The sequence below is a fragment of the Canis lupus genome, chromosome 19, assembly GCF_011100685.1.
Source record: "Canis lupus familiaris isolate Mischka breed German Shepherd chromosome 19, alternate assembly UU_Cfam_GSD_1.0, whole genome shotgun sequence".
NCBI classification, from domain to species: domain Eukaryota; kingdom Metazoa; phylum Chordata; class Mammalia; order Carnivora; family Canidae; genus Canis; species Canis lupus.
The window spans coordinates 33,389,819-33,400,799 of record NC_049240.1 but is presented as its reverse complement, the minus strand read 5'-3'; the positions used below and the strand labels follow the sequence as shown (position 1 = coordinate 33,400,799).

Below are 10,981 nucleotides of genomic sequence, written 5' to 3'. Positions count from 1 at the left end.
ACAGGGGTGGTGCTGTGACCCTCAAAAGAGAGGGGCAACCCTTCGGGGTGTGGCCACTTCACAGTCCACTGCCCCCTCCACCCCGCCGCCTTACTGCCACCCAACACATGCACACAATCAGAACAGAACCATCCTCACTGCTTCACCTCCATACAGCTGTTCTGTCAGAAGAGGATGGTCCCCTTTCCCCTTCCCTATTTCCCCCAAGACCCAAGAACAGGAGAGATTTAATTACTTTGGGCATAGGGCTTTAAATTCCTAAGGAAAGCAGACTTACCAAACAAGAATCTTGTCATGTTTCTATTTTGTAGAAAATTAAATCAAATTAAAATTTAAAAACTTTATTATCTGAATAGATAATACATGTACATGGTATAAAATTCAAAAGGTACAAAAGATATACAGTGAAAAGTAATTCCCACCCCTCTTCCCAGAGGCAACCAAAGCTGTCAGGTTCCTGTGTATCTTCCCAGACAGTCTAGGCATATGCAAGCAGATATGCATGACAGATGAGCGTGTCTACACCACATACACACACGTGTATACCCAGTGACACACATTTTTCTCCATCCCCTTCCCATTTTTAATAACAAACCCTACTATACCAAGAACCATGCACCTTAGGGATCATCCCATGGCAGTACATACAGTGTGACTCTGTTAAATTTAACATCCCATTGTATGAATTCACCAATAATTTATTGAACCATTGTCCTACGTTGGTGGTAGTTTCCAACTTTTTGCTATTCCAAATAATGCTGCAGTAAAAATCCTCATATATGGAAACAATTCCTAGAGGCAGCATTGCTGGCTCAGAAAGCTTGTGCATTTGCACTTTTCATTGATATTATCCAACTGTCCTCCATGGATTTGTACTGTTCATACTTCTGCCAACACCACATCCCAGTGCTGCTCCCTACTTCCTGGTTTCATGTGGCTGAGTCATTTCAACCTGTCAAGTTACCTTTAGGTTCATGACACACTTTGAGCCAAAAGATGATCTAATCTCTGACATCTGCGTGTTCCCTCTCTCTTTCCCCCCGTCTGGGGAGAAAAATCACATGTGGAAGGTGATTTCTTTCAAAGGTTTGAGACCCCTGACACCTCTGACATCTGAACCTTAGAGGTTAGAGTATAACAAACAAACTGAGAGAGACTCTCAAGCTGCTGAATAAAACCGTCCACCTGTATGCAAACACAGCATAAATCAGACAAAAGTTTCAGTCTAAACTCTGCTAATCCAGAGATGCAAGTTGCAATTTAGAGAAGCTCTTTTATCCAACCAGAATTTGCTGGCCAATGACCCGAGCCAGACTCTGGGGGGACTGCGAGGTCCCTGCTTCCACTACACTTCCACTCTAGGGGGGTGGGCAGGCAACAGACTTCGCAAAGGACTAAGCGATCAAACAGCAGCATGTGCCACCAAGGGAGACAACAGCGGAAAAGGCAGAGTGTGATCGAGGCCGCAGGCAGACGCCGAGTGGGTCTGTAGCGGGTCAGGCTGCCCATGACCTCAAATGGACAGTGGTCCAGGAAGCAGCAAGGACAACAGCCACGGGCAGGTGTGAGCTCGGCGCATTTGAGGAACTGATGTAAGGCTGATGTGGAAAACCGACGGTATTCCCCACACTGTCGAATGAGCCATAGTCCAGTTACCAGATCCCCTCAACGCTTTTATACATTTATCATGAGAAGAGTGGGGACCCTGACAACATGATTTTTTACGTAGTGTTCTTCAGCCTGTCGCTATGTGCTATTAGAAGAAATGCTCTGGACTTGGGGAAAAGGACTGAGAGAAGGCCCGGGGGGCTCCAAGGATGCTTCCAATAAGGCACCCCACCTGACTAGTGCCCAGGCACACAGACAGACGATGGGCACCTCACCATGCTGGGGCTCTTCACTGGACTGCTGTGCAGTCAGATGTGCTTGTACCTTGAAGCCAACACCGGACGCAAGTAAGCGCTTCCTTACTGTTCTTCCTCAAAGCACGCTTCAAGCCAACACTGCCCCTCAGCCTCAGCCGAAGTACCTGTTAAAGTTTATTGCTAGCATATCTACTTCCCATGTACACCAGTCACCTGTAGAGAGGGCAAGACAAGGCCACGTCCGGGTAACAGAAATCAAGGCGGCCCAGGTTTACCAGCCCGCGTGCCTACGGTCCATAGTGCCTTTTCTGGCAGGTCTGCTTTGGTCACTACAGATGTGATCCATCGATATTCAACCAGAGATCATGGGGATGGTGCTTTGCCAGGTAGTAGAGGGCTGCCTGAGGCCTGCCCTGTCCTCTGCTCCTGGTTTGGGAGGTCCCAAGAGCTACACTGCTTGCCAAGGAGTGCTTCCTCAGCCTGAGCAAGGCCTGCTGTCTGTACCAGCCCCCCGGCCTTCTGGTCCTGCTTCAGTAGACACCGGCAGGGCGTGGCTACCCACAGAATATGGGCAATGGACCGAACCCAGTGAAAACCATACACATGAGACTCTAACAAGAACTCAGGCCTGACAAACCTGCAATCTGCCCTCTCTGTTCAAAAAGGAAACTCAATCCAACATCTCATCTTGGCAGTGTTCTCTAACGTTTGGCATCTCACTCTAGTACAATGAGCTGACCCCAGGGACCCATGAGACCGAATCCAGGGCAAGGACAAGAAGAAATACATCCAAATGTCTTCCTAGACACCTTGTGGTCCTCTAGTCTGTACTGCTCAGCAGCTCTGATTTTGGTTTAGATCAAGGCTGCCCCAGGTACGCCATGAGACGCGTGTAGGGAGGTGGTGCTCGACGCAGATGCTGGCAGAGAGTGCTAGGGTCCTGGGTGGCCAGCCCCGGGAAGGCTGCCATGTTAGCAAGCTCACGGCTCTGACAGAAGGGGGCAGCTAAAGGCTTCCCGGGGAAACCTCATTCCTCTGGAAGCACACATTTCATAAAAGTAACTTAAGCATTTTTTTTTTTTTAATCCAGAAAAGTCTCTGCACTTAGCCCAATACCCAGCCATACTCTGGGCACACAAGATGTCCTGGGAGGAACTCTCCTGAGTGGCTTCTGAAATGAAGGGGGCCCTTGGGGCATCACTTCAGCCTGTAAGGCCTGACTATAAGGCACGCTTGCTGTCCTAATTACTTACAAAGGCACCATCCACGCTGGAGGTCATCTGTGGCAAACATGCAGTTCTCAAAACTGCCTCCGGCAGTCTAATTTAAGATGTGTCCAAGGAATAGGAATGAATTTCTTATCTGTATTAGGCTTTGTGGATTATAAGGGGAAAAGAGATCTTCTGATAACTCCTATACCAAAACCAAATCAAATGAAATACTTTGGACACATAGCCCAATAGATGCCCTCACTTTTAAAAAGGGTTATTAAGTAGTTGCTTTGGATTAGTCATGGCATACTTTCCCTGATAGAAGAGAGGCAGGCTATGGAGCCCCAGAATCTAACCCACTCCTCCTCCCTACCGCCTTTGGACAAATAGACAATTTCATAACCACTCAAAACGTTGCTAGGGAGTGGGGTCTAAGAGTTTCTCAACAAGAAAACATCGATGTTTCCCTGAACCTGGAAGATTCTGTAGTTACACTGCTGTCCCCTCCCTTGCCCTCAGAGTGCCACCTGCTTTCTAGCAAGCACTAGCTTCAACTTCCCCGGCCCCTTTCAAAAATCAGTCTGCAGATGACCGTGGCCATGGGAGCCGCTGAGGGAGATGTACCTGGCCCAGGAGGGGCACGCTGAGCACACGGGGAGCACCACTTCAAACACTGCTGCTTCCTCTCCGCTCTGGGGGCAGCCATGCTCAGCAGACCGGCCTCGCTCCCGGGCACAGAAACCAATGGCTGTTGGTAATCTGGCATGAGATTTTTTTAGGTGTGCCCATGTCGGATTTACTTAATGCACACATTAGAGAGCTAAAAGTGAGCATGATGTTCCCATGACTGTACCAAATGCCCTTATTTGCCTGACATGCATCAGCTTTTACGTTTCATGGTCTGAGGTTGCTGAGCAGTCTGTGTGTGAGGTTTACACAGAACGAAGCACAAACGTCACACTGGGGTTAACTGAACCTGGCTGTGTTGCCAGATCCTGGGCTGCCAGGGCAGGAGGCGCTCCATGTCTGGTTTGGACTGCTCATTTCCTGAGGCCTCCAGTCTGCCTTTACTGCAGAGACAGGCCTGACCTCTCCTTTCCCAACAAGCATGCTGGTACTCTCCCTGTGCGCTTTTCAGTTTCTAATTACAGTCGTACTTTTTTTTTTTTTTATTACAGTCGTACTTTATCCAAAGGGGCCTTCCCCCCATCTCTGTTTATTAAAATGCAACTCCCCGTTCATTTGCAATCCTACCTCCCCCACGAAGTATCCTGGGTTTCTGCACACCTCCCTGCTCTTCTTCCTCCAATGTCCTCTGGTTCCTGCTCATGGCCAGTTGCTCTGGCATTTACCACATACTGCCCTGGACCTCACTGACTGGTGTGTGTCTTGTGTCTGCACTTAGTCTATGACCTGTCCGGAATGTGGAGCACAAGGGTGTGCTCATAATGAGGAGGGATGCACAAGACCACCCACGTTTGGCTGGGACTTATTGAGAAGGAGGGCATATTAAGGGGTCATTTGGGGTGGTGTCCTCAATATGAGGCCCCTGTTTTCAATTTTTGGTGAAAGAAACTCGAGTAGTGTGTAAGAATTAAAACAACGGCAGCCACTGAGCTTTCATGCTTGTTGCTGGCTGGCATCTCAAGGAAGGAACAAAAGGCACCAAGGGTGAGTGAAGGGCCCACGTGACCAACACTCACATGGGCTGGTCATTCAGCTAAAAGCCTTTGTTTACTTAAAAAAAAAACCTAACATCTATCTATCTATCTATCTATCTATCTATCTATCTATCTATCTATCTATCTATCTCAGGCGACCAAGCTCTGAGGTCAAGTGGGCTGTTTCTGCTCCCCGGGCCACCTGCTGGATGCCTGAGATGCAGGGCCTGGGTTTAATACCTCTGTTTCCCTCAGTGCTTACTTCTCACTGGTTGCTCAATTAACATCTGCTAAACAAATGAATTCCTTTTTATTCAGAGAGTCCATACAAATACAGGTACCTTCATATGTGTGATGTTACTGGAGAAATAAAAGTTGAACTGATACAGAATAAAAACTGCTTGTGTTTCTTCACAGGAGAACAGGTGTTATCCAAGCCATCATGTTTACACCACCTGATTCCGTCAACAACAGAGAGATGAAATGGAAGCAGATGGGAGAAAGAAAATATCCAGGTGTTGAGATTATGACACTTGCGTCTTTACTGTAGTGTAGTGTTCAGAACCATCTCTCTCCATCTTGGGGTTGCTATATGGTGTTAAAAAAAAAAAATCAATGACATACGCTGATGTCTAGGAATTTTCAGGAGGCCTTGGCTTTCACCTTGGACAGCAGCACCTCATTCTTGCGGCCCTCCTGGAAAGGAAGCAGAGAAAGTAAGCAGGGAGGTGGTGACATTAGGTCCCACCTGAGGCTCTTTCCCCATCCCAGGAGGGACAGCGACTGATGGACTAACCACCCCCCTCCTGCCCTGTCCATGCTGCCACTAGCACAATGGAACTTCTGGGACAGGTTCACCTGCCTTTCAGTGCTAAAGTCACCATAAACGACAGTTGGGTTCTGGACTATCAGACCAAGAACTGGATGAGGATTAGGCACTGTCATTCCAAAACACTTCATGAAGCCACTAAAATCCTCCAGGGGCCAGAAGCAGCAAGCAGACACTTAAGCCCTGATCTTGGACCACTATGATAAGGATAGAGAAGGTCCTTAAAGCTAGCAGCCAAAGGAGTGACAAAAGGCAGACCTAGTTCACACAGCAAGCAGAGCACATGGCAAAGTTCTTACTCTGACAACATTCAAGATCAAGAATATCCTTAGCTTTAAGAAAGAAACTCACAGAAGACTGGGTGAGGGATACATATAAAAAAAATGATCTGTATGTGGGACCCCTGGGTTGCTCAGTGATTGAGTATCTGCCTTCAGCTCAGGGCGTGATCCTGGAGACCCAGGATCGAAGTCCCACATCAGGCACCCTGCACAGATCCTGCTTCTTCTCTCTCTGCCCGTGTCTCTGCCTCTCTCTCTCTGTCTCTCATAAATAAATAAATAAATAAAATCAATCTTTAAAGAAAACGAGCTGAAATAAGTAAGTAAATAAATAAATAAAATCTTTAAAGAAAACGAGCTGTATGCAATCCATTACTACAGGTGCTGAGGGAGATTACTGAGGGAGGTCGCTGGTCCTAGCCCCTGTGTGTGGAATCTGATGTCCAGTGGTACAAGGTCCCCTCTGCATCACTCTGTACCCACAAACATGTTCCAAAGCTTCTCATTAAGCATCCTCCTTCCCTCTTGTTCTCACTGGTCTTGACATCTTAGGATACCTCCATCTGCTGGCAAACAATGTCCCCTCCTTCCTTGGGCCATGTCACCCAGAGCCCCGTTAAAACTAAGAGGTGAATGTGGTAGTGGGAAGGGCCTGGAGAGGCAAGCTGGAGGGGCCCAGACCAGAGAGGGAGGCCAGGCCTCCAGGAGCCATGCTTCCCTGGAGATTCCCTTAGTGTGGAAGAAACTCTTCCAGCCTTGAACCCTCTGCACCAAAGACCGCCAAAGTCAATGCTTCCATCTCCCTGGGCCTGCCTAAGTGCTCCTAGCTCTCTGGAGGCCTTTTGTTCTTTCTGGCAGTGTCATGGCTCATGGCTGCAGTGACCCTGTTTTTTCTAAGTGCCAGTTCACCTGTAGGTACTTATCCTTCTCCTCAGAGCCGGAGAATAGCTAGGCTCTGGGCTGGGGGTATGGTTGAATTATTGTCAGTAGCAAGGTACTCTGACACTTCTTGAGCACATGTTTCTGGAAGGGGAGGCAGTTAATTGTTCCTGGGGGAGCAGAAAAGGAAAGAAGTTGAATAACATTTGTTATACTAGTGAAGAAAGCTTTCCTTTTAAAAAATGTGTTATTGAAAATAAAATAAAGTGAGTTATTAAGATTTGTTTAGGGAGATAACCTCCAGCCAAAAACAAAGTGTAGGTGGGGGTAAAGATGAAACAAGAACAGGAAGACAGTCATACTATTCTATTATTAACCTAACTTTCTCTACTTCTGCGGATTTTTTTTGAAAATTTCCATAATAAAAAAGATAAAACAACAAAATGATGAATAAATACATTTACTTGTCACCCACTTCAACTTTAATTTATATATATATGTATATTGGGAGGAGCTATGTAATTTAAATTCAGTTTGCCAACATATAACACCCAGTGTTTATCACATCATGCTCCCTCCTTAATGCCCATCACCCAGTCACCGCGTCACCCCACCCCACCCCCATCTCCCCTTCCATAATCTGTTTGTTTCCTAGAGTCTGGAGTCTCTCATGATTTGTCTTCCTCTCTAATTTTTCCCCACTTAGTTTCCCCTCCTTTCCTTATCCACTTCAACTTTTAAATGTGGCAAAATCAACTTAGAAGCATCAAATTGCTGCTGTGGGACAGTCCCCAGCAGGGACAATTCTGTGTATCACACAAAGATGAGATGATGCTTGGACTTCTCAGTAAAGGCATCCCAGGCTGTCACCTGGTATTAAGTTTCCTGCAATCTACTGAAGGCCTTTTAGGAAACCACAGAATGATACTGTCTCTCTGTTCAAAGCAAATACTGGAAAGGTCCTTTAGCATTTCTTTCTACAATAGATGGGAAAAAAAACTCCTTGCTTCTGTTTTTTTCCTACTGAAGACCGTATGGGGCCCACCATGTACCAGACATGGTACTTCAGCCCCCTCGACATTAGGTACTCAAAGTCAGCTTCATGAAAATGTATGGTCTGCATTTGTCAGTGCTAGGCTAGAATTTAAACCTTGCTTTGATGACCTTATGAGAGACTGTGGTTTAGAGACATCATTAATGAACGTAATGTGGCAATTAAAGTGGTTTCCGAGTATGTGCTGTTCCCTGGCAGACTTGCTAATAACAAACCTGCTGGGATGAGCAAGCCAATGGAAATTCAGAGATGGCTGGGTGTCTCTAACCAGTGTCTTGATACCAGAGGAGGCAGGGAGTCAGGATGAGCACCACTGTTGCTCAATGAACGTGCAATAAGCCAAACCCAATGAAGGAACTGCTAAGGTAGCCAGGGCCACACTCTAGGCGATGATACTGTGCTCTGCATGAAAAGTAACTGCTGCCAACACAAGGGCCAGAGACCAGGATATACTGTGAGACTTCAGAACCCAGGAGGAGAAGACCAGGCAGGTTGGAGAGAGGCAAAGAAAGCAAGCAGAACAGAGAGGGTTCTGGAAGAAGATCCTGCCCTGGGATGAAAGTCTGCTTTTCCAAACTGATCTATGACACATGAGATCTTAACAGGTACTGCAAGCTGCAAAATAGCAGAATTACTCTGGTTGAAGGAATGGAGTGGAAATTGGGGAGCAGCAAGCCTCCACTGCCACTTCCTCCTGAACCTGCAGTGGCCCCAAGAGGGGCCAAGTTACCTCAGAGGAGCTAATAGGAAAAGCTTAAGATATTGGAACACTGAAGGGCAGCCGCTAATCTTAAATTTTTGCCAAGTAAAGTGTTAAAAAAAAAAAGAGTAAATACTATCAATTTTAATGTAAAAAAAAAAAACAAAAAAAAATGCCTTTTTTTTTTTAAGGTGACTCTTTTAAATGATATATATTTAGTCGTCTGAAGGACATTTATTCCCCTTTCCCCCTCTTGTTTTGGACTAAGGAAAACAGGCATGGGGAAGCACAGGAGCCGGTTAGGAGGGACCCACCCTTTTTCTCTGATGTGACCCTCTCTGCACCCCAGGGAGGCAGGAACACAGAAAGCTTGATGCTTAACACATCTGAAGGAACCTTTTCCGTTGGAGGTCATCTTAAGCCTTCAGCCCTGAGAGCGTGTAGTGCAAGAATGAGCTCTTCCATTTCACTTTTATTTGGTTTGAATTTGACAGCTTATACTTATCCTCCTCAACTTAATCTGCTTTTTGTTTCTGCTGTCAAAAGGGCAGTGCTGGCATGTCCAAGCAACATTTAATTCTTCTCTGCTGGGCCTTTTCTCTTTCTGAGTTATTTGCATTAAAGGGAAAAAAGAGCTCTGTTGGGGAACAGCGGGTCCTGATTGATCCTTGCCAGCTCGCTCACTAGCCCTTCCAGAACTTCAGCTCCAACCCCTGCTAACCACAGGGGGCTCCCAGACCCCGAGCACCTCACCCCGTCACTCTCCCACCTGCCTGGCCTCAGGGTCTCACTCCTGCTTTGCCCCTGACCAAGCCCTGACTCGAGAGAGACCTCCCCTAACCATACATCTCCTTGTGTGCCCCTGCCTCTGGCAAAAACTGAAGTTAGTTCTTTTTTTTTTTTTTTATTACTTGTTTACTAGGGTTTGTGTTTCCTAGCTTGTTATCTGTCTCCCCAACCACAACACAAGCTCCTTGACAGAGGAAGCAGGTCTGTTTAACAACCAGCTATATCCCCAGGGGCATGGTAGGAGCTGTAATAACACTGATGGAAAGTGTGAGAATTTTGAAATGTCTGTGGGTTGTGGCCCCTAAAAGTTAAATTAAAAAAAAGGAGGGGGGGAGGAGAAGTAGGAAAGGAAAATAGAGAAGGAAAGAAGGGAAAAAAAAGTCTTTAAAAGTACACAGGAATAGGACGCCTCAATGGCTCAGTCAGTTAAGTGTCTGCCTTCAGTTCAGGTCATGATCCCGGGATCCTGGGATGGAGCCCCACATGGGGCTCCCTGCTCAGTGGGAGTCTGGTTCTCCCTCCCCCCTTGCCCCTCCTCCCTTCTCATGCCATCTCTCTCAGATAAATATAACCTTAAAAAAATGTACACAGGAATAAAATTATTGGTATGAAGAGATCCTGTTTTATTCTGTAGATCAAACACCAGGATACAACCTACATCTCTAGCTCCTCTATGCTCAGCAATCTCTACACTCACTGAGACCACATGGATTTGGCCTGGAAACGGGGAAGGAATTCCTGAAAATGAAGTTGCCAATATCCTAGTAAATGACAAAATGAAGTCTTCCTTCTAGAAAATCTCAAGAAGAGAGCACTTTTCTTTCCTGACCCATACAGAGTAACTTTGCCCAAATGCAGAAAAGGCCAGGACAAACACAATTCAGTGAGTGTAGGGTGTCAGAGGAGTGAGATGCAGTGCTAGATGCTCTCATCCCTCACTGGCCCAGCAGATCTCAACAACAAGGAAACAGGTTTGGGGGGTTTTGTTACTGCCCAAGTGCACAGCTGGTAAGTGGTAAAGGCAGGGTTCAGACCCAGCTCCTCATGCTCAGAGTTCATTCCTCCCACCGGCTTCTCAAGGCCCACCCCCCACCTCAGATGGAGGGAGGGAGAATTTCAGATCTGAATATGTAACGAATGTTATTTCCAGGTGGCCTTTGATGCTATTTTATTTGTGAGTTTACTAATGCTTACTAAATGTCAGGTGAATGAAAATAAAGACGTGATGTCTCTTAGAACCCTCAATTCGGGACTTGAGATGGGTCACTGAACCACGCAGTCCTGAACTACTGACATGCCACACTTTACTGTCAGATCACACTGCCAACCTGCTGTTTCCCCACCTACAGACCAGTGGAAAACCAGGGAATCACTCTGGTTTTGAAAGGCTCATCTTGGATGAACACTAATCCCCCCATAGCCTTATATGCCCAGCCCCATCTTCCTCTTTACCTCCTTGAACTCCTTCACAGTCTTAAAGTACAGCCTCTGTTTTTCTAACAGTTCCAAGTACTGGTCGTTCAACTGATCTCTTCTCATTTTGTTCTCTTGCTTCTTCTTTTCCATCTGTTGAAACATTTTAGGAAATGATGAGGAAAGGGGCATGTTGTGATCAAGGACTGCTGGCAACACCCAAAAGGCGACTATTACCAATATAATCATGGACTTCCTTCCAGTATTTCTCTTCTGTACATCATTTCTGAGACTGGCCT

At 46.5% G+C, this 10,981-nt stretch overlaps 1 protein-coding gene across 8 annotated transcripts in view; it reads right to left on the bottom strand.

Moving 5' to 3' along the window:
* Positions 1 to 325: 325 nt before the first annotated feature.
* CCDC93 (coiled-coil domain containing 93) overlaps positions 326 to 10,981 on the bottom strand; it is a 95,513-nt gene continuing 84,857 nt past the window's right edge. For 5 of the 8 annotated variants that reach the window (XR_005374113.1, XR_005374114.1, XR_005374115.1 and 2 more), the window contains 3 exons: positions 10,722 to 10,835; positions 6,757 to 6,896; positions 326 to 5,433 (listed from right to left, as the gene is read on the bottom strand). Coding sequence is in view for 3 of the 8 variants with exons in the window: in XM_038564985.1 (XP_038420913.1) it covers positions 5,380 to 5,433; positions 10,722 to 10,835 (168 nt within the window). In the remaining 5 variants the exon portion in view is untranslated. The remainder of the gene's footprint in view (positions 5,434 to 6,756; positions 6,897 to 10,721; positions 10,836 to 10,981) is intronic. The other 3 variants (XM_038564986.1, XM_038564987.1, XM_038564985.1) reach the window with 2 other exon arrangements.